The 22,872-nt window shown below is 43.6% G+C and overlaps 3 protein-coding genes across 3 annotated transcripts; 2 read left to right on the top strand and 1 right to left on the bottom strand.

Moving 5' to 3' along the window:
* Positions 1–274: 274 nt before the first annotated feature.
* On the bottom strand, positions 275–5,686 carry paqr4a (progestin and adipoQ receptor family member IVa). Its single transcript, XM_071895928.1, has 3 exons — positions 5,031–5,686; positions 1,610–1,828; positions 275–708 (listed from the first exon to the last, which is right to left on the bottom strand). The coding sequence occupies exons 1-3, from the start codon at positions 5,302–5,304 to the stop codon at positions 275–277; spliced, it is 927 nt and encodes a 308-aa protein (XP_071752029.1). The 5' UTR covers positions 5,305–5,686.
* An 8,745-nt stretch (positions 5,687–14,431) lies between these two features.
* LOC139909015 (perforin-1-like) lies at positions 14,432–16,783 on the top strand. Its single transcript, XM_071895923.2, has 4 exons — positions 14,432–15,002; positions 15,149–15,287; positions 15,427–15,641; positions 15,899–16,783. Exons 1-4 carry the CDS (start codon positions 14,470–14,472, stop codon positions 16,767–16,769), a joined length of 1,758 nt encoding a protein of 585 aa, XP_071752024.2. The 5' UTR covers positions 14,432–14,469; the 3' UTR covers positions 16,770–16,783.
* A 1,341-nt stretch (positions 16,784–18,124) lies between these two features.
* LOC139909014 (perforin-1-like) lies at positions 18,125–22,865 on the top strand. The gene is made up of 5 exons (XM_071895922.2): positions 18,125–18,193; positions 19,650–20,225; positions 20,372–20,510; positions 20,616–20,830; positions 21,211–22,865. The coding sequence occupies exons 2-5, from the start codon at positions 19,693–19,695 to the stop codon at positions 22,088–22,090; spliced, it is 1,767 nt and encodes a 588-aa protein (XP_071752023.2). The 5' UTR covers positions 18,125–18,193; positions 19,650–19,692; the 3' UTR covers positions 22,091–22,865.
* Positions 22,866–22,872: the final 7 nt, after the last annotated feature.

Raw genomic sequence — 22,872 nt, 5'->3', positions numbered from 1 at the left:
CATACGCACAAAATATCAAGATGGACAAAGATATGAACATTCTGGGTTTGAGCGCACATGTCCAACACGCCATCTCACCTCCATCCACGTGTGATCTTTTAGGAATTCAGCAGCAGCAGCGACTCCCCCCCTCCCCCGATTTCCCCTCCCGACCCTTACCTTTCCAAACGGCCCTCCTCCCCGCCCCCCCCAGCCCCCGACCCTCCCCCAGAGGTCCTTTAGCGTTGCGTCCCGGCGCTCCTCCCTCCCGGCGGGGGAGGGGCGGGAGGGCGGGTCAGTCCGAGGGACAGTGGTAGCTGTTGATCCACAGCAGGTCGTCCAACACGCCCCAGTGCAGGTAAAGGATGGAGCCCACCACCAGTACGTGCATGATCTGGTGGCTGTTGCACCAGTAGTCAAAGAGGCCCGGGCGGAAGCGCTCCGGGATCCGCGTGATGTTGATGACCCCGCCCAGCACGGCCAGCGCGTCCATGGTGAGGAAGTGGCGTAGCGAGGTGGGGCTGCCGCCGCCCACGCCCACCCAGCGCAGCAGGAAGAAGGAGAAGCGGAACAGCGCCTGCCAGGCGAAGGAGCGCAGCCGGCGCACGCTGCTCCGGGCCGTGACGGCGCAGTAGATGGCGTAGCTGGACAGCAGGATGTAGACGAGCAGCGCCACAGTGCGGGTGAAGGGGTAGCACAGCAGCGTGCTGTAGACGATGGGCAGCGCCCCTGAGGGGAGGAAACACACACAGATAAGTCAACACACACAACCTGCATACATTAGTTCCTTCTGATAAAATTAGAGGTGCACTGATAGTATCTGTACTATCGGGATCGGCAGCGATCCAGCTGCTAAGTAAGCTACGTAAGTAACTAAGCTGTCCTGATAAGGATACTTTCATGAAATGTGCACTGGTGCGATATAAAACTTTTCCAGTGGGAGGAAAAATGTCTCCTGATGTGAAAATGATGATGATGATGAAATGCTGCTATTTGTGAAGTTGATAGGCAGAGTAGCTTTTGTTTAGAAGAGAAGTCTTGGCTATGAAGGCTGAATACTTCCTTTCATTAGGCCTAACCTACTACACTGTTCTTTATCTGTTAACCTATCCTGAATAAACTGGTTTTCCATTATTAAATTGTGTTTGACCAGTGTAAAAACATTAAAAGCTCCATCCTCTAGCCTGTTGTGTAGCCTATTTTCTATTTATTATCATCATAATATTTATTGTTTTATTTAACTGAGGATTGTTATGCAAAGGTCAGTGTATAATTTGATCAAATGAATAAATTAATGCAACTGATGCACTTGTTCCTGTAATTGTTTTATAATAGGCCAATATAGGTGTCACGATCGACTGTAAATCCAGTAGAATTGGATCGGCACTCGCACTGGCCAATCTACTTAATGAGGCACTCAGCACTTGTATTTGTTCTGAAAAACTGGTATCGCTGCACCTCTAAACAAAATACTTCCATGGAAAATCAATTGACCTGACAATCAAAAACAAAACGCCAAACTCAAAGTAAACAGGCAGAAGACAAGAGAAGAAGCAGAGCGAGGAAATGGATCCAAACAGAGGAACAGTGAGAGAAATCAGCCGAAACATCAGGAAGCCTGTGCGCTCACCCAGTGTGTTGATCATACAGATTCCGCACATGTCGAGTTTGAGGAGGGTGTGGTAGACGGGCTCGCCCCCCTCGTGGTTCATGAAGAGGTGGTAGAGCACCGAGCCCAGCTGCGGCGACAGGCAGGCCAGGAAGTGGACCACGCCCAGCCACGTGACGCTGATCTGAGACCAGGGGATGTTGAGAGGCAGAAGCACCAGGAAGCAAACCAGAGGGATGCCTGGAGAGAGACGGGAGGGCATAGGGTCAGTAGGTTGGGAAGGTTAGCAGGGTAATTATTTGCCTTAGTGGTGGTAGCCCAGGACAGGTATTAAACTCAAGACTTTAGTCAAATGTGTGACTTCACATATCATGTCATGAGGCACACAAAGAAAGGAGAATGCCAGTGTCGTTTACTTCTGTGTCTAATTTACATTTTCCCAGTCACTTTGCAATGCACACCATGTGTAATTTGATTTTTTAACATTTAGCCTACTTGTTTTTCTTTGTTTTTAAAATACAAAATTATAGTGTCAAAACTAGCTTTAAATTAACTGTCTTGTGCTAACAAAGACTGCCTAGATAAAAACACATGGATGTGACAGTAAAGTTTGTTAGGCGAGGGATTATTTCCCTCAAAAACCTGACACCCACAGGAAAGACTTCCATCTCTTCCTGTGGGTGTCAGGTGATTGACACCGATATGAAAACACTCAGCTCAGCACAATGAAGTAATGCTAAAACAGAAACGCTGACAAAACCAAATTAAGGCTTCATGTTTACTGTGACGAATAATCTCGCTCAGGCAATTTTCCTGTGGAAGTTGTTTTATACAAGAATGAATGGCAGCAAATGGCTTCATCTGAAGGTGGGAAAACAAGCCCTGGTTTCTCCAACTAAACTGTCTGCAGACACCAGCAGGAATAACATAAAGGAGGGGAAGCCTAGACCATTGATGCAAACGTAAAGGACAATGCCAGCGTTATTGGAGTTTTTGCTCATTTCCTGCACTCCCTTACTGTTTTACATCGCTGTAGATCATTTTCCAGTGTTTTTATGACTGGAAATTTGCTATTTTTCCCTCATCTTAGTTGTTTTTCAAAGTAAATCTTCTGAAATAAACGCTGTCTAAATATTATAAGTTACTCCTGGTAAAGAAGAGGGCAGCAATTTTAAGCCGTAGCTAATTGTGTAAAATCTAGCTATATTTTCTGTTTAATTTTACAGACTGCAGCTGGCGGAAGAAGTCTTTGGTCTGTCTATCAGCTTGACTGGGTTGTGATTGACAGAAAGCGGGTCCTGACATAACTACAGAGAACAGTAGCTATTGGTTGAAAGTTTTATCTTGGAGAGGAAAACACAGAAAACAGTGCGGCAGAAAGCAGAAGTAAGACGCCCCATCCTGTCTCGTCTCGGCTCTCGCGGTGTTCCTGAACCCACACATTAATGTTAAACAGTCACTGGAACTTCTTTTAAAATGTAAAAGTTTATCACCTGATATTAGCGTTCTGATACAACTTTATAAAACTTTATAAAATGTGATTGTCAGCTTCTATGCCATTTGGATTTGAATGGGAGTGAATGAGGCAGAGAGGTATGTCAAAACTGATTTTAAAATATCTTTACTTGTGGCGCATGCATGTACAAACTATCACAATTAACATTAAATGTTTGGAAAATGTAAAAAATGAGCAACAACTCAAATCACGCTGGAACTGCCCTTTAAAAAACACCAGTGTTATCCTTTAAGGGGAAGACAACAGCACCACTGAGCTCTTGTTTTAATGCAGCGGTGGGCCAAATTGCTAATGCACACAGTGTATAAGTTGCTGTATTTGGCAAAGGGGAGGTGCTTACTGCTATGTGAGCAAAATCTGGTCCTTGAAATTTGATCCTTATACAGTTATCATCATCATTTATCACTCTACCACACACACATCACACCCCCTGTCCCCTCTCTTTTGCTCACTCTGCCTTTCCCAATGTCAAGTCGTTTGTCCCAGCCAGGTGATACAGCCAATGCCATCTAACACATCTATTTTAAGTGTGTTATCTCTGCTACTCCCCCCACTCCTCCCTAGCCACTTCCCCTACTCAGCAGCACTCAGGCTGTGCTGCTGGACACGCTGGATAAAGCCTCCGCTGAAGGCCCCGAGCACCAACTTCACACCGCTTCCCTTCCCCGTCCAAGAGCCGGGCTGTGGGCAGGATGTTTTTGGTTTGTATGCAAAACAAACTAGCCCACGTAACATAGCTGAAGTGTTATTATACATTTAAAAACAATGCTGCTCTGTAGATGCCTGAGCTACAAACACATCTGTGCATCTCTTTAATAGAACACTCTAATGTGAACATAATTTCTCAGAATTTGATTAAAGCTCATGCCTTTCAGTCACCATGTTGTCTTATGTTATATAGACAGTGATGTTAAGCAGGCATTTGAGGTCACATGCTCAGTTGACGTCACTTGTTAGTTTGACTGTAATAAAAACTTCCAGGGCCAGTTCCCTGATGGTCACTGATGCCGTTTACTCTGTGTGTGTTCTGGCAGTTGGAGTGCCATGCAATGATGAACATCAGACTGAAGTAGTTGGCAGATTCTCAGAAGTCAATGAACCCATAGATAATGTGCTGTCCTCTCTACAGCTCCAGGATTTGTTTTGATGTAAGGGAGAGGAGAGGGCCAAAGAATCACAGCATGCTTTTCACAATCTACTCAAATCAATCTGAAAACAGAACAGAGGGTAAAACCAGACAGATTGCTAACAAGCCAACACATCAATCTCTCCTCTGGCTGAATAGATTAAGACATATGCTGCTGCAATTAATTTCAGTTTGCACAAACAAAGAATGGCATAGTGTTTAACCATGACATGTTGGGCCAGATCATTTGTCACTTTGGGTAACCCTTCCTTTATATGGAGAAAACTTCATGTCAAACTCCAGTAAGAAATCTGGCAATTTCAATGTTGCCTTGCTTATTTGGTACAGGTACACACCTGGTAAAACATTACTTAAGACCTTTTACTAATCAGTAGGATCCACTCGTCAATTCGGCACACATACAATATACCAAGCAGCACTTGTTTCAATGAAATGTCAACTTTTAAAACTGATTCACTCTACCGCCATTACTCTTTAAGGTGACATTTTATTGAAATAGGTGATGCTTGATGTATTGGGTGTATGCCGAATTTAAGTTGGAACCCTATTGATTCTTAAAATGGCTCAAGTCATGTTGTACAAGGTGTATACATTTGCCGATGAGCAAGTCTACCTTAAATTTTCAGATTTTAATAAGAGTTTGGCGTGACGTTCTCTCCATACGGGAGAACGGCACGGATGGGACTACTGTAGGTAACGGTCACTGTCAACTGCCAGTGCCTGTCACATGCACGAATCTCACCTGCTGACTAAAACTTGATTCATATTTTTGTACTCACCGTGAGTGTATATGTTGCCAAGTTCATTGTGCAGGTAAAACAGGCTTCTGATACAGTCTTGCACAGAAGAGATTGGCCGGTATCCAGTTAGGACGTATTTGTTGAACTGAAGATGAGGAGGTGAATTCGCCCAGTCCAGTAGCCTGGGTCCATTTAAAAATGCCATAGCAACCACGACAGTTAAAACGACGCCGCCAAACAAGTAAAAAAGGGACTGTACACCTATATACACGTTTAACAGGATTATTGCGACTAAAACCTTATGGGATACCATTGGCGTTGGTATCTATCTGAGGTTTTTATATTGTGCTGTTAGCCACATAGCTTCCCACTAGCTAGCTCACGTCAAAATGAGTCTCTCAGCACCACTAACGTTACCCGGCGACGGTGTTTCTGCCCCGCCGCTGTTTGATTTTAATCCCCGGTGCCTGTAGTGTCATCCGCAGGGCTGGACAGAGACGCGGCCAGCCACATACATGGTGTGAGCCCGGGACGGTCATTACATTTGGCATCTAAAAAAATCTCTGAGTACCATCTAAAATCCGTCGGAGGTTGACAGACAAAATGTTCCTCGTCATGGTAAAGTAACTTCCTCGTTAGCATTCCAAAGCAGAATCACAGACTTGAACATGTCCAAGGTAAGGATGCTGTGTGTCTGTGTGCCGCGCATCCATCCGAGCCCAAGTGATGCTAGCTTGCTCGGTAGCTAGTATTAGCTTACATACTTTCTGCCTCCATCCATCCGTCACCTTGATGCAGCCTCACAGTATAGAAGAATGGTTCTCGCCTAGCGGTCAGATGTGCAATGGAGGACTAGGAGGTCATACCTTTACTTTCATGAAAGCAAACCGTTGTCACACGCCGAGGTCAGCCCTCTCTGATGCTAGCTTTCGTAACGCTATTCAAAGACAGATCCGTGATTCTGTTGCTGAGATTTTGTTACCGACCGACACAGCAGCAGATGCGGCTAGCTAGCTGAGGCAGTCGGCTACCGGTGATGTCCTGGGAGTGAGGATGAGGCTGAGATTTGAGCCGGCAGATTCCAAAGACAAACGGTCCGGTCCGTAAAGTTTAGATTTAAAGTCCTCAATTTCCGAAGAACTCAATTCCTTTCCCACCATCATTTCTATCATCTGTGAAATGCGGCGTCTTTCCCGGCCTCAGGTCCCCTGCATCTTCTGTACACCACTGTCAAGCCCGCCAGAATAAAAAAATTGGAACTTCCGGTCAGATTTTTCAAAATAAAATTCGAATTGATGAACATGCTATATGTTACAACCAGGTTACAACGTGTTATACGAGTAGGCTACTACAAAGTACCAACATTTTAGAGAAGAGTTACTCACCCCAGAACTCATTTTTCCCACAATCCTCTTCTTCCTCCCACTTGTAACCAACCCTTTAGCAAATATGAAAATAAAGCATGCATTTGTTGGCAGTTACTTAGAGGTTAGAGAAGCAGGTTTTATCTGAACGTTGCTGGTACAAATCCCCAGACGGGCTGGGAAAATATGGGTGGGGTAAGTGAATACTATCCCTCACCTACAGCTGAGGTGCTCTTGAGCAAGGCACTTAACCCCAGATTGCAGTGAAGTAGCAGAAGTAGTAGGCATCTCCCAGTCCCAGGTGTGAATGTGTGTAACTGTATGAATGTAAAGCAGGACGTTGCTCAACAAGGTCATGCTCAATCAACTTTCCTTGAATAAATAAAGGAAAATGATAAGGAGGGATCTGTTGCAAACACCTATGCAAATACCTCTGGTGTGTTTTTGTTTGGGTTTATTTATTTATTTTCAAACTATTTTGTATACCCCAACACTTATTCTTTTTATTTCAAGTGGGGAAAAAAACGTTTTATTTTGAAGACAAAATCACATAACTTCCCGTCTCACCCCTGCTAATTCTGGGTTATTTGACGCAGCTCGGCTGTAGTTGGCTCAGTAGATGCCGACACAACCCGGGCTGTGGCTGCCTTCAATGACAGGCGGAAATATTGGAATTACCTCTCGAACGAAGTGGTAAATCCGACCAGAGTTGGGCGGTAAGTTATTACTAGTATCTACTAGTAACACAGTCAGTAACACTAACATTATGCTACTTTTCCAGTAAGAAGCAATGTAACTCAATTTAGTTATCAATCAGAAATATTCATTACATTTGCTGTCACTCCTTCTACCAGTGAAGTTTATTTTCTCTAGGTAGAAGTATTCCCACTACTTTGCTTTTAATGCGAAAAGGGATGACAGTAACATTGGACATTAATGATTATTTACACAGAAATCCACAATCAAAGAGCTGAGGAGGCTGGAGCCTATCCCAGCATGCACTGGGTAGAAGGCAGGGAGACAGGTCGCCAGTCCATCACACTGCCATGTAATTGTTGTTTTAAGTAATTTATTATGGAACAAAAGCAGAATATGCACACTGAAAGACGCTCCAAACAAAGGTATTTAAGGTAAATGTGTTAATATCTAGACAGGCGAGTTCAAATCTGTGCGCTCTGCTGCTTGACTTCTAAAAAAAAAAAAAAAAAGCCACAAAAATTACTCTCAATTTGGGGTCCACTATGGGGTTTTTTGGTTGGGGATTTTACGAGGGGCACCTGAAGGCAGCAAGTGACGCGCTGTAATCCTCTAATGGGAGAGGCTGGGTGAGGAGACTGCTGGAGGATCCGGATGAATCACACCACCTCTATCCTAACCCCTCTGCTGCTCGGACCTCATGGAGCTCTATATGGCCCCCGTCACATGCTAATCAGACTTCAATACGATTTCAGAAAGACTCTAATTCCTTTTAGTCAAAGCAATTATTCCTTTTTTTCCATGTGCTTTCACACAGAGACACAAAGAGATGAACAATAGAACAATAAGGCTTTATGTTTACACACACACACACACACACACACACGCACGCACAAACACCAGTGCCAATGTTGCTTTCCCATCAGCAGGATACCTATAAAGGCCTTATGTCAGATCGACCTAACATGGGCAATTGCTGAAACATAGTTTATTTGTTATACTGTACATTGATATTGATATATCAATCTCAATCTCTATTTTGCAAACGCTCTTAGTGCTGTAATCCATAACTTTTCATACTTTCCTGAAATTGCCAGTTCTGTATATTTATATGACTCCCTTTTTACTATATTCGTACTTGTATTTTATTTTTCTTTGCTGAATCTTATTACTATTTGCTGCTGCAGCAGCCCAGTTTCCCCACAGGGATCATTAAAGTTTCATCTTGTCGTATCTTACACAACTATTAGGCCGCTCTATTTTTGTAATAGTCTTTAGAAATTGATCATCAGCGTCTCCTTGTGTTCTCGCCCAGTAAGACCACAGCCCCCCACCACTTCAGAGAAATGATAGGCTTGTGGTGTGTGATACGCTCAGGGCCGGATTAACCAACCATAGGGCCCCTGGGCACACATGGGCCCCCCTCCCCCTGGTATGCACCCACACACCGTAACTCAACGTACTAGCCTTTTTACAAACAATACAAAAAGTAATCTGAAACTCATTTTTAGCTATTACTGCTATTCCTTGTTTCTAGAGCTTGCTCATTCAATTTGAGAGTGATAAAATTTGTCCAGTCCCAAGGCAAGCCCCTTTGTTTACATTTGGATTGCAGGTTGTGACTTTAAGGAGGCGAGGTGACAGGTGGCGGGAATGAAGCACCAATGTTGAAATTTATTGAAAATGTTTGATTATGTCTGTACCTAGACCCCCACTGCCCCACCAGTATATAATTAGTGCACTGTATGTTAGTTGGGTGATATTCACTAAATGCATTGCTCATAAACATACAATCAATAGATGGCAGTTTAATATTTGTGGTTGGGGTCTCTATCAATAGAAATTGTGTTTAGGGTTAGGGCCCTCAATTTCAATCGAGGCTGTGGCTCGGGCCCCATAATCATTCTAAACTGTGGGCTATACGGTTAAGGACCTGAGGCAGGTCATGTGTGTCAGGGTCCCACCTGGCTGCACATTTCAATTGAAATTAGTGAAATGTTGCAAAATGCATTGAACACGGAATGTGTCCTGCATGCCCGGTCGGTAATAAAGGCATGGATACACTTAGCTGGAAGGCCAGGTTCACCTCGGCTTTGCTGTTGTTTGTTAGAGCTTCTCATGCAGATCACCAGCTCCACCCCTTAGTTCTAGGACTGTTCAACACCTACAGAACTGTCAAACCACGTGATTTTTCCTCTGTTCTTATGAAGACCACTGTCACCCACCCCCACCCCCCCACCCCCCACCCCACACACTCATCCAGTCAGTTTCACATGTGCAGCATGATTAGGCAAGATAAAGGTCAGTAGCCTGATTTGCTTTTATAGTAAGTAAGTAAGTAACATTTTATTTATATAGCACCTTTCAAAACCTAGGTTACAAAGTGCTTTACAAAAGAATAAAAGGTTAAAAGAACAAACGATGAGATTTAACAACATTACAACAACAAAGCAACAACAGTTAAAGGCATCACAAATCAAAATCGTGTACATGATTACTCAGTCATAAAAACACATAGAAAGATAGGTCTTCAACTGTGACTTAAAACACCCAAGAGAGTTAGCTGACCTGACTCCCAGGGGGAGACTATTCCGCAGCCTGGGACCCAGGACAGCAACCGCACAGTCCCCTCGTGTTTTCAGTCTAGAACGAGGTACAACTAGCAGGCCTTGCTCAGAGGACCTGAGGGGCCTAGCAGGGGTATAAGGCATTAGTAGTTCACCAATATACTCTGGAGCAAGACCATTCAAAGCCTTATAGGTGAGGAGGAGGATCTTGAATTGAATCCTAAATTTAATCGGAAGCCAGTGTAGTGACATAAGAACCGGGGTGATGTGAGACCGATATGAGGTCTTAGTGGGCGTATTTTTGCAATATTCCTCAGGTGGAAGTAGCAGGACTGAATAACTGACTTAACGTGTTTATCGAATTTCAGCTGGTAGTCAAAAATGACGCCTAGGTTTTTGGAAAAAGATTTTCTATTCGTAGCCAATGGACCGAGTTGTTGGAGGATATTAGTAGAGACCTGATCTGGGGCGAAAACCAGAACTTCAGTTTTACTGTGATTTAATTGAAGAAAAGTTTGAGACATCCAGTTACTAATCTCGGCCAGACACTTGTGCAGAGTAGTTAAGTTTGAGAGGTCACCGGGCCTAACGGATATGTAGTGTTGTGTATCATCAACATAGCAATGATAAAACACACAGCCAAATTGACGGATCAGGTGCCCTAAGGGGAGCATATATAATGAAAATAAAATGGGTCCAAGAATTGACCCCTGAGGCACCCCACAAGTGAGAGGAGCACAGGTGGATGCCTTGTCATTAGCTGATACAAAAAACTTCCGGTTGGATAAATAAGAGGAAAACCAGTTTAGTGCTACACCAGATATCCCAACCCATTTTTCAAGCCGATCAGTTAGGATAGTGTGATCAATAGTGTCAAAGGCCGCAGACAAATCTAACAGAACTAGAATGGCAATTTCACCATGGTCTAACTGCATGAGAATATCATTCGTGACCCTGAGGAGAGCTGTCTCAGTGCTGTGTTTCTGGCGAAAGCCTGATTGGTATTTATCAAATATGTCATTTCCTTCAACCAGTTCCAGAAGTTGCTTGCAGACGAATTTTTCTAAAATCTTAGATGCAAAAGGTAGCTTAGAGATAGGTCTGTAGTTTGTTGGTATGCTAGGATCTAGGTGCGGTTTCTTTAGAAGAGGTATGCAAATATATATTTTATGTAAATATATTTCACTAGGTTTGAATGTTTCTACTTCAATAACATGTAACCTAATGAATTTAATATGGTGTGTCCTTGAGTTATTTAGCATGTGGGAGAAACTGTTCATTTCTGTCACGTTTTCAGCATGTTCCATCAAGCTGAAATGAACATACAATTTGATCTGGTAACTTTATTTGACCAGAGATTACATTTGTTCAACTGATCACTTCAATTTTTAAAACCGCATTTCTTTTTCAGGATAAACCAGCAGTTTGCAGAAGGGCCAAGACTGCTGCCCGACACGCAAGGGCATGGCCCGGGTCGTCATCACCGTACAGCGAGGGGCCGATCTGTGGGGCGACTACTTCACCGCCACCGACGGCTACATGAAGGTGTTCTTCAACGGGCAGATGGTCAGACGCTCTCCCGTCATTTGGAACAACAACCACCCCCAGTGGGACATGACCGTCGACCTGGGCAGCCAGGTTCTGTCGACAGGGAGCAAAATAAGATTTGAAGTGTGGGATGAGGACAGCAAGTGGGACGATGACCTGTTGGGACAATGTGAGCGAGACCTGACTGCAGGAGTGAAGCAGGACCTGTGCAACCTTCAGCACGGCCGGCTGTACTACAAATTGGAGGTGACATGTGCTCCGAGTCTGAGCGGACCTACATGTGCGGATTAGGGCTGAACAATTAATCGAAATTTTATCGAAATCGCAATATGGCCTACTGCAATTTTCAAATCGCAGGAGGCGCAATATTTGTTAAAGGCGAAATGTGTGTCAAAATACCATTTTAAATTAAATATTGTCGTGCTGCAGAGATGTCCTGGCCTACACATCATATTCTACAGACTTAAGAAAACATCTTTGTTTGGTACAGATCCCCGCAAAAATCAAACCATAATCATTTTAATACGTTTTTCAATGAAAATGAAAATAATTATGTAAAAATTATCATTCCCTCTAATATCACAAATCATATCGCAATTGCAATATCAGTCAAAATAATCGCAATTAGATTTCAAAATCGTTCAGCCCTAGTGCGGACTATAAACCTTCTCTTATGAGTCAACATCTGCAGAAGCTGTATGTGTCCCGTCATGCCCACCCCGTCCCGAAGGCCTTCCTGATCAACATTGGTGTGTTTGTGGATGAATCTCGCTCACAGAGCAACCAGAGTCTTTCTGCCAAGAGTCAGCAGTGTGCTGGGATGTGATAACAGCCATCCACAGCCACACTGATGCTCAGACTGAACGTAGAAAATATTAGGGACACTTAACTCTTTTCATGAAGTGCAGTGATGAGGTGAATCCAGGTAAAAGTCATTATCCCTTATTGATTTCCCTTATAAATCTATACCAATCACAAAGGAGGAGATGTGGATAAAGAGATACAGATAACTTAGAGAAGGGTTTTTAAACTTTGAGACAGTTGCAACTCGATATCAGGAAGATGTCCCTAATATTTAGTATATTCAGTGTATATTTCAGTTAAATCTACATTCAACTATTTGTTCCAATTACATTTGACATGGTCAGTTTGTATACTGAAAGATTGAGAGTAAAATGAGATTTGTGTACCGCAGTAGAGAATTTCTAGACAAATAGCTCATCAGCATCATCTAGCTCATCAGCATGAGCAAAACATTCAGATGACAGAAATATGTTGACATAAAGGGCCAAAACATGTTCAAAATATGAATGAAAGCAGCAGTGTACATCTTCTAAAAAGGACTGTACAGTCTGAACTGGTTCTGGAATAATTTAAATTGCCTCTAACAACAAGATAATTTCATAAATCTTATATAACTGCATATTTGCTGCATTTGCTGCATATTTTGCTCATTACACTGTAGATGTTTGGGCCTGGTCTTTAACCGGATAGCAAAACTTGCAATAGGACATCTTAAAGTTACTGCAGTTGTTGAAATGGTGAGTTGAAACAAAAACATTTGTTTTGTAAAACAGTGTTCTATTTAATTGCTTATTCTTTGCAACTTTTGCTTATTCTTTGCAACTTTTGCTTAAACCAGCCCTAATATGCCCAAATACTCTCTTAGTGCTGTAATCCGTAACTTTTCATACTTTCCTTCATACATTTCTATATAACATGTTGAAATTGCCAGTTCTGTATATTTACATGACTCCCTTTTTGCTGTATTCTCACTTATATTTTATTTTTCTTTGCTGAATCTTATTACTATTTGCTGCTGCAGCAGCCCAGTTTCCCCACAGGGATCATTAAAGTTTCATCTTGTCGTATCTTACACAACTATTAGGCCGCTCTATTTTTGTAATAGTCTTTAGAAGTTGATCATCAGCGTCTCCTTGTGTTCTCGCCCAGTAAGACCACAGCCCCCCACCACTTCAGAGAAATGATAGGCTTGTGGTGTGTGATACGCTCAGGGCCGGATTAACCAACCATAGGGCCCCTGGGCACACATGGGCCCCCCTCCCCCTGGTATGCACCCACACACCGTAACTCAACGTACTAGCCTTTTTATAAACAATACAAAAAGTAATCTGAAACTCATTTTTAGCTATTACTGCTATTCCTTGTTTCTAGAGCTTGCTCATTCAATTTGAGAGTGATAAAATTTGTCCAGTCCCAAGGCAAGCCCCTTTGTTTACATTTGGATTGCAGGTTGTGACTTTAAGGAGGCGAGGTGACAGGTGGCGGGAATGAAGCACCAATGTTGAAATTTATTGAAAATGTTTGATTATGTCTGTACCTAGACCCCCACTGCCAGTATATAATTAGTGCACTGTATGTTAGTTGGATGATATTCACTAAATGCATTGCTCATAAACATACAATCAATAGATGGCAGTTTAATATTTGTGGTTGGGGTCTCTATCAATAGAAATTGTGTTTAGGGTTAGGGCCCTCAATTTCAATCGAGGCTGTGGCTCGGGCCCCATAATCATTCTAAACTGTGGGCTATACGGTTAAGGACCTGAGGCAGGTCATGTGTGTCAGGGTCCCACCTGGCTGCACATTTCAATTGAAATTAGTGAAATGTTGCAAAATGCATTGAACACGGAATGTGTCCTGCATGCCCGGTCGGTAATAAAGGCATGGATACACTTAGCTGGAAGGCCAGGTTCACCTCAGCTTTGCTGTTGTTTGTTAGAGCTTCTCATGCAGATCACCAGCTCCACCCCTTAGTTCTAGGACTATTCAACACCTACAGAACTGTCAAACCACGTGATTTTTCCTCTGTTCTTATGAAGACCACTGTCACCCACCCCCACCCCCCACCCCCCCACCCCCCACGACCACCACTTCCTGGCCTGTTTTTTTTTTCTGGTCTTTTATAAAGCAAAGAACTGACACTCATCCAGTCAATTTCATGTGTGCAGCATGATTAGGCAAGATAAAGGTCAGTATCTTGATTTGCGTTTATGCAAATATCTTTCACTAGGTTTGAATGTTTCTACTTCAATAACATGTAACCTAAAGAATTTAATATGGTGTGTCCTTGAGTTATTTAGCATGTGGGAGAAACTGTTCATTTCTGTCACGTTTTCAGCATGTTCCATCAAGCTGAAATGAACAAACATACAATTTGATCTGGTAAATTTATTTGACCAGAGATTACATTTGTTCACCTGATCACTTCAATTTTTAAAACCGCATTTCTTTTTCAGGATAAACCAGCAGTTTGCATCCATCGCCCAACTTCACAGCAACATGTTTCTGTTGAACCTCTGCCTCAGTGCCGGCCTCCTGCTGTCCCTCCCTCATTGCAGTTATCAGTCCTGTACAGCAGGGACAGCCAACCAGTGCAAAGATGCAGAATTCGCCCCGGGGACCAACTTGGCGGGGGAAGGCTTCGACATCACCAAAATGCAACGCAAAGGAGCCTATGTGATCGACATGAACGTGTGGAAGCACAAGGACAAGACCTGCAGGCTGTGTGCCAACCCGTACCTGGAGGGCAGGAAGCAGAAGCTGCCCTTGTCAGTAGTGGACTGGAGACCGAAGCAGGTGTGCAGCATGAAAGTGTCCAGCAAACTGCATAGATCCAGCGAGTCTCTGGTCAGTTCCAGCAGCTCTGCAGTGGAGAACAACTGGCGGGTCAATCTAGATGTCAATGTGGGGAATAAAGCCGGGTCGCTGATGCTGGCTGGCACTCAGTCGAAACTGGCTGAATACTCCATGGAGAAAACCAAGAATGACAAGTTCAGTTTCACGAGCCACAGCATGTCCTGCGAGTACTACAGGTAAGAACATAGCTGTTCCAAAACACATGGGGCCTCGAATAAAACTCTCATCTCTTCACACCCTGAATGAAACATTATTAGCAATGCATATATTTGATATATAATTGTTTATCTTTCTTTTCTGTCTTGCTTCTCTCTTGAAACAGCTACAGAGTGTCCAGCAGTCCCAAGTTGCACAGAGAATTCCGCGCAGCAGTGAACAAACTCCCCAAAACTTACAGCCCTGAGAACAAACAACAATATTACAAGCTGATTGACAACTTTGGCACCCATTACATCACTAAGGTGAACCACAATAGGAATGAGATGGTTGTAAGAAAAAACAAGACAATTTTTCCAAGAAATTCACACATCAGGAGACTTAGAGAAAGTGACACATTGGCTTTCACAGCAGGTGTTTAAATAGTTTCCTCCATCATTCCAGGTGAAGCTGGGAGGAAGTGTCGAGTCTGTGACCAGCATCAGGCAGTGCCAGGCCAGACTGCAGGGCCTCAGCGTGGAGGAGGTGCAGATGTGCCTGGAGGTGGAGGCGTCCGCCAGCATCGGTGAGAACAACATGAAGGCCGAGTCCAAACACTGCCAGAAGGACATGGACAAGACAGAGAGCAAGTCCAGCTTCTCCAGCACCTTCAGCGACAGGCAAGGAACATTTTCTGCAGAATATTTGTTGCGTCTTCTCTCTTCTGTCACACACTTTCATCAAGTTCTTCCCTCTAAACGTCTAAAGACTTTCAAAATCATACAAGGATATAGTAGTTATAATTATATTTGCCCCATTCAATTGACAGCTGGTTGTCCTTCTCTTAGATCCCCCAAACCCATTTTCCTTTTTAGTGTTGATGCATGTTCTGGCTCTACACCCCTTCACAAAATCATCCTGCCTTCTCTCTCTGCAGGTTCACAGAAATAAAGGGCGGCCAAACCACAGAGCCGGAGCTTCTCTTCTCCGCTGACAAAGATCCATCGGCCTACAAGGAATGGCTGAACTCCCTACCGCAGAATCCAGACATCGTCTCATATTCCCTGGACTCCCTTCACGAGTTGCTGCCCGTCAACAGCCCAGTTCGGAAGAACCTGCGCTCGGCCGTCAGCCACTACATCCTGGAGAAAGCCCTGCTGAGGAACTGCAGCGAGCCGTGCCGGGCCGGCATCAAGAGCGACCGGAACGATCCGTGCCTCTGCAGCTGCCACAACGACCCCGCTGTGGGCCAAGACTGCTGCCCGACACGCAAGGGCATGGCCCGGGTCGTCATCACCGTACAGCGAGGGGCCGGTCTGTGGGGCGACTACAGCACCGCCACCGACGGCTATGTGAAGGTGTTCTTCAACGGACAGATGGTCAGACGCTCTCCCGTCATTTGGAACAACAACCACCCCCAGTGGGCCATGACCGTCGACCTGGGCAGCCAGGTTCTGTCGACAGGGAGCAAAGTGAGATTTGAAGTGTGGGATGAGGACAGCAAGTGGGACGATGACCTGTTGGGACAATGTGAGCGAGACCTGACTGCAGGAGTGAAGCAGGACCTGTGCAACCTTCAGCACGGCCGGCTGTACTACAAATTGGAGGTGACATGTGCTCCGAGTCTGAGCGGACCTACATGTGCGGACTATAAAGCTTCTCCTATGAGTCAACATCTGCAGAAGCTGTATGTGTCCCGTCATGCCCACCCTGTCCCGAAGGCCTTCCTGATCAACATGGGTGTGTTTGTGGATGAATCTCGCTCACAGAGCAACCAGAGTCTTTCTGCCAAGAGTCAGCCATACTGAAGCTTACATTGAATGTACAAAATATTAGGGACACTTAACTCTTTTCATGAAGTACAGTGATGAGGTGAATCCAGGTAAAAGTCATTATCCCTTATTGATTTCCCTTATTAAATCTATACCAATCGCAAAGGAGGAGATGTGGATAAAGAGATACAGATGAGTTAGAGAAGGGTTTTTAAACTTTGAGACAGTTGAGGTGTGGATTGTGCAAAAGGGGCTGCAACTCTATATCAGGAAGATGTCCCTAATATTTAGTATATTCAGTGTATATTTCAGTTAAATCTACATTCAACTATTTGTTCTAATTACATTTGACATGGTCAGTTTGTATACTGAAAGATTGAGAGTAAAATGAGATTTGTGTACCGCAGTAGAGAATTTCTAGACAAATGGAGCTCATCAGCATGAGCAAAACATTCAGATGACAGAAATATGTTGACATAAAGGGCCAAAACATGTTCAAAATATGAATGAAAGCAGCAGTGTACATCTTCTAAAAAGGACTGTACAGTCTGAACTGGTTTTGGAATAATTTAAATTGCCTCTATCAACAAGATAATTTCATAAATCTTATATAACTGCATATTTGCTGCATTTGCTGCATATTTTGCTCATTACACTGTAGATGTTTGGGCCTGGTCTTTAACAGGACAGCAGAACTTCCAATAGGACATCTTAAAGTTACTGCAGTTGTTGAAATGGTGAGTTGAAACAAAAATATTTGTTTTGTAAAACAGTGTTCTATTTAATTGCTTATTCTTTGCAACTTTTGCTTATTCTTTGCAACCAAATACTGTCTTAGTGCTGTAATCCGTAACTTTTCATATTTTCCTTCATACATTTCTATATAACATGTTGAAATTGCCAGTTCTGTATATTTACATGACCCCCCTTTTTGCTGTATTCTTAATTTTTCTTTGCTGAATTTTATTACTATTTGCTGCTGCAGCAGCCCAGTTTCCCCACAGGGATCATTAAAAGTTTCATCTTGTCATATCTTACACAACTATTAAGCCGCTCTATTTTTGTAATAGTCTTTAGAAATTGATCATCAGCGTCTCCTTGTGCTCTCGCCCAGTAAGACCACAGCCCCCCACCACTTCAGAGAAATGATAGGCTTGTGGTGTGTGATACGCTGTTGACTGGAAGGCCAGGTTCACCTCGGCTTTGCTGTTGTCTGTTAGGGCATTTCATGCAGACCACCAGCTCCACCCCTTAGTTCTAGGACTGTTCAGCATCAACGAAACTGTCAAACCACTTCATTTTTCCTCTATTCTCATAAAAACCACTGTCACCTCACCCCCTCACCACCTCCTGGCCTGTTTTACTTCTTTTTTTGGGGGGGGGTTCTTTTATAACACAAAGAACTGACACTCATCCTCACAGTCAGTTTCACATGTGCAGCATAAGCAGGCAAGATAAAGGTCAGTACCCTGATTTGCTTTTATTCAAATATATTTCACTAGGTTTGAATGTTTCTACTTTGATAACATGTAACCTAATGAATTTAATATGGTGAGTCCTTGAGTTATTTAGCATGTGGGTGAAACTTCATTTCTGTTTCAGTGCATTATGTAGTCATGTCACATTTGTTAGAGAGCAGCGTGTTCCATCAAGCTGTAATTCTAGCCGGTGGGTTACGACTATGGTGTTGTTCTGCGTTGTGTTCTGGCATTTCAAATAAGGGCAGTACTGGGTCTCAGGTCTTTTAGTGAGGATCTGGTAGAATATAGACAAAAGTACAAAAACATCAGCTGCTTGTGTGTATGACTGCTTGGCTCCCCTCTTGGTCAGTTGGAAAAAGTTTTTGTTTGACCCTAAGTTACAGAATAATATCTAACAGCCATTTGATATAATGCAGTTTCATAGACTGTAGTAGTATAAATCTCATGACATACCATGACCATGAATAGCATGACATTATAATATTGATATAGTCATATGAATAATTAGACTACAATTAGAATTAAACACATAACAGAAAAGACTCAATTAGTAACCAAAAGACCCATATTTCATTACTGTAACAATTAAATAGAATAATAAATAATAAATAAATAAAAAAATCACAATATTAATTCACATTGAAGTTACATTGAAGTTTGTTTACCCTATAAACTACATAACATGCAGCACTGTAGTGTTACCATAGCAGCCACACTAGCTAGACTCGGCTTATATAGCTAGACTTGTATGAATTAAACTATAGGCTACAACCTTTATTCCAGTATAGACTAACTCTCCATACCTGGTAGAATATAGAAAAAAGTACCAAAAAAAATCAGCTGCTTGTGTGTATGACTGCTTGGCTCACCTGATAAAAAGAACAGAACGAACAGAAGTAACATGAAGAGCCCGCGAGTACAGCGGGGTTGTTAAGCTAGCTAGGCAACGAACTCAGCATTCTAACATTAGCCCAATCTCTCCAAAAGGAAATTAATTAAAACTGTGGCTAGCAATCTCAAATATTGACAGGATTTACACAGAATGAAACGGATATCACATAGAACAAGATACAACCATTAGATCACGTTAGAATCACATCTAACAAATTTTATAAACGTTTATCAGGGAGTTTCACTCAACGTAGCCTACCTCTTGGTCAGCTGGGAAAAGTTTTGACCCGCGTGCGCGCGCATGATAAAAAGGTTCACGCACCTACATCACTATGCTGAACACACACACACACAAACCCCAAATGACACCCAGATAAGAGAACAAAAATAATGAACGGGAATGATTTGGTGAAATTCATAAGCTATATTTTTAACCTGTTACATGATTAACAAACATACAATTTGATCTGGTAAATTTATTTGACCAGAGATTACATTTGTTCACCTGATCACTTCAATTTTTAAAACCGCATTTCTTTTTCAGGATAAACCAGCAGTTTGCATCCATCGCCCAACTTCACAGCAACATGTTTCTGTTGAACCTCTGCCTCAGTGCCGGCCTCCTGCTGTCCCTCCCTCACTGCAGTTATCAGTCCTGTACAGCAGGGACAGCCAACCAGTGCAAAGACGCAGAATTCGCCCCGGGGACCAACTTGGCGGGGGAAGGCTTCGACATCACCAAAATGAAACGCAAAGGAGCCTATGTGATCGACATGAACGTGTGGAAGCACAAGGACAAGACCTGCAGGCTGTGTGCCAACCCGTACCTGGAGGGCAGGAAGCAGAAGCTGCCCTTGTCAGTAGTGGACTGGAGACCGAAGCAGGTGTGCAGCATGAAAGTGTCCAGCAAACTGCATAGATCCAGCGAGTCTCTGGTCAGTTCCAGCAGCTCTGAGGTGGAGAACAACTGGCAGGTCAATCTAGATGTCAATGTGGGGAATAAAGGCGGGTCGCTGATGCTGGCTGGCACTCAGTCGAAACTGGCTGAATACTCCATGGAGAAAACCAAGAATGACAAGTTCAGTTTCACGAGCCACAGCATGTCCTGCGAGTACTACAGGTAAGAACATAGCTGTTCCAAAACACATGGGGCCTCGAATAAAACTCTCATCTCTTCACACCCTGAATGAAACATTATTAGCAATGCATATATTTGATATATAATTGTTTATCTTTCTTTTCTGTCTTGCTTCTCTCTTGAAACAGCTACAGAGTGTCCAGCAGTCCCAAGTTGCACAGAGAATTCCGCGCAGCAGTGAACAAACTCCCCAAAACTTACAGCCCTGAGAACAAACAACAATATTACAAGCTGATTGACAACTTTGGCACCCATTACATCACTAAGGTGAACCACAATAGGAATCAAGAAATTCCCGTGTCAGGGAACTTAGAGAAAGTGACACATTGGCTTTCACAGCAGGTGTTTAAATAGTTTCCTCCATCGTTCCAGGTGAAGCTGGGAGGAAGTGTCCAGTCTGTGACCAGCATCAGGCAGTGCCAGGCCAGCCTGCAGGGCCTCAGCATGGAGGAGGTGCAGATGTGCCTGGATGTGGAGGCATCCGCCAGCATCGGTGAGAACAACATGAAGACTGAGTCCAAACACTGCCAGAAGGACATGGACAAGACAGAGAGCAAGTCCAGCTTCTCCAGCACCTTCAGCGACAGGCAAGGAACATTTTCTGCAGAATATTTGTTGCGTCTTCTCTCTTCTGTCACACACTGTTATCGAGTTCTGCCCTCTAAATGTCTATTACTGTTAATGCTAGAAAGGCCAAGCTGTGGTCAACTGAGGGCTGTTTTGAATCTTTGAGTTGAAATATCTCAGATTTCAAAATGTCCCTCCATGACTTTTCCTAGTACAAACCAATGTTGTAAGACTTTCAAAATCATACAAGGATATGGTAGTTATAATTATATTTGCCCCATTCAATTGACAGCTTATTGTCCTTCTCTTAGATCCCCCAAACCCATTTTCCTTTTTAGTGTTGATGCATGTTCTGGCTCTACACCCCTTCACAAAATCATCCTGCCTTCTCTCTCTGCAGGTTCACAGAAATAAAGGGCGGCCAAACCACAGAGCCGGAGCTTCTCTTCTCCGCTGACAAAGATCCATCGGCCTACAAGGAATGGCTGAACTCCCTACCGCAGAATCCAGACATCGTCTCATATTCCCTGGACTCCCTTCACGAGTTGCTGCCCATCAACAGCCCAGTTCGGAAGAACCTGCGCTCGGCCGTCAGCCACTACATCCTGGAGAAAGCCCTGCTGAGGAACTGCAGCGAGCCGTGCCGGGCCGGCATCAAGAGCGACCGGAACGATCCGTGCCTCTGCAGCTGCCACAACGACCCCGCTGTGGGCCAAGACTGCTGCCCGACACGCAAGGGCATGGCCCGGGTCGTCATCACCGCGCAGCGAGGGGCCGATCTGTGGGGCGACCACAGCACCGCCACCGACGGCTATGTGAAGGTGTTCTTCAACGGACAGATGGTCAGACGCTCTCCCGTCATTTGGAACAACAACCACCCCCAGTGGGCCATGACCGTCGACCTGGGCAGCCAGGATCTGTCGACAGGGAGCAAAGTGAGATTTGAAGTGTGGGATGAGGACAGCAAGTGGGACGATGACCTGTTGGGACAATGTGAGCGAGACCTGACTGCAGGAGTGAAGCAGGACCTGTGCAACCTTCAGCACGGCCGGCTGTACTACAAATTGGAGGTGACATGTGCTCCGAGTCTGAGCGGACCTACATGTGCGGACTATAAAGCTTCTCCTATGAGTCAACATCTGCAGAAGCTGTATGTGTCCCGTCATGCCCACCCCGTCCCGAAGGCCTTCCTGATCAACATGGGTGTGTTTGTGGATGAATCTCGCTCACAGAGCAACCAGAGTCTTTCTGCCAAGAGTCAGCAGTCTGCTGGGATGTGATAACAGCCATCCACAGCCACACTGATGCTCATACTGAACGTACAAAATATTAGGAACACTTAACTCTTTTCATGAAGTGCAGTGATGAGGTGAATCCAGGCAAAAGCCAGTATCCCTTATTGATTTCCCTTATTAAATCTAAACCAATCACAAAGGAGGAGATGTAGATAACGAGATGCAGATGAGTTGGAGAAGGGTTTTTAAACTTTGAGACATTTGCTCATTACACTGTAGATGTTTGGGCCTGGTCTTTAACAGGACAGCAAACTTGCATAGGACATCTTAAAGTTACTGCAGTTGTTGAAATAACGAGTTGAAACAAAAACATTTGTTTTGTAAATCAGTGTTCTATTTAATTGCTTATTCTTTGCAACTTTTGCTTACAAATATATATATATATTTTTTTTACAGTAACATTTTCATTTGTAGATTCCAGATAAAGGGCATGTAGTAGCAGATTTATGGTATTGTACAATTGTGTTTTAACATTTTACTCTTTTTATATATTTTATATATGTGTTTTATGCCTAGAAGCATTTTCCTCATGGGTTTTTGACTTGATATTATTTATGCCAAATAAAAAGTAGAGTATATGATTTGTAAGGAGTATATTATGTTTCAGCTCATTACTTTTAGTTTTGATTTGTCAATGCGAGTGTTGAATTTATCTTCGGCGGTGCTGCCCTACATGAGAGAGGAAGTGGTAAAACTTCCTGTGTACGGATGAGGCGTTCATGACGTTACTAAAGAGAACAATGTGTGAAGGTAAACATTATACACAA

This window comes from Centroberyx gerrardi, chromosome 7, assembly GCF_048128805.1.
Source record: "Centroberyx gerrardi isolate f3 chromosome 7, fCenGer3.hap1.cur.20231027, whole genome shotgun sequence".
Taxonomy (NCBI): domain Eukaryota; kingdom Metazoa; phylum Chordata; class Actinopteri; order Beryciformes; family Berycidae; genus Centroberyx; species Centroberyx gerrardi.
This window is presented reverse-complemented; position numbering and strand designations above follow the sequence as displayed.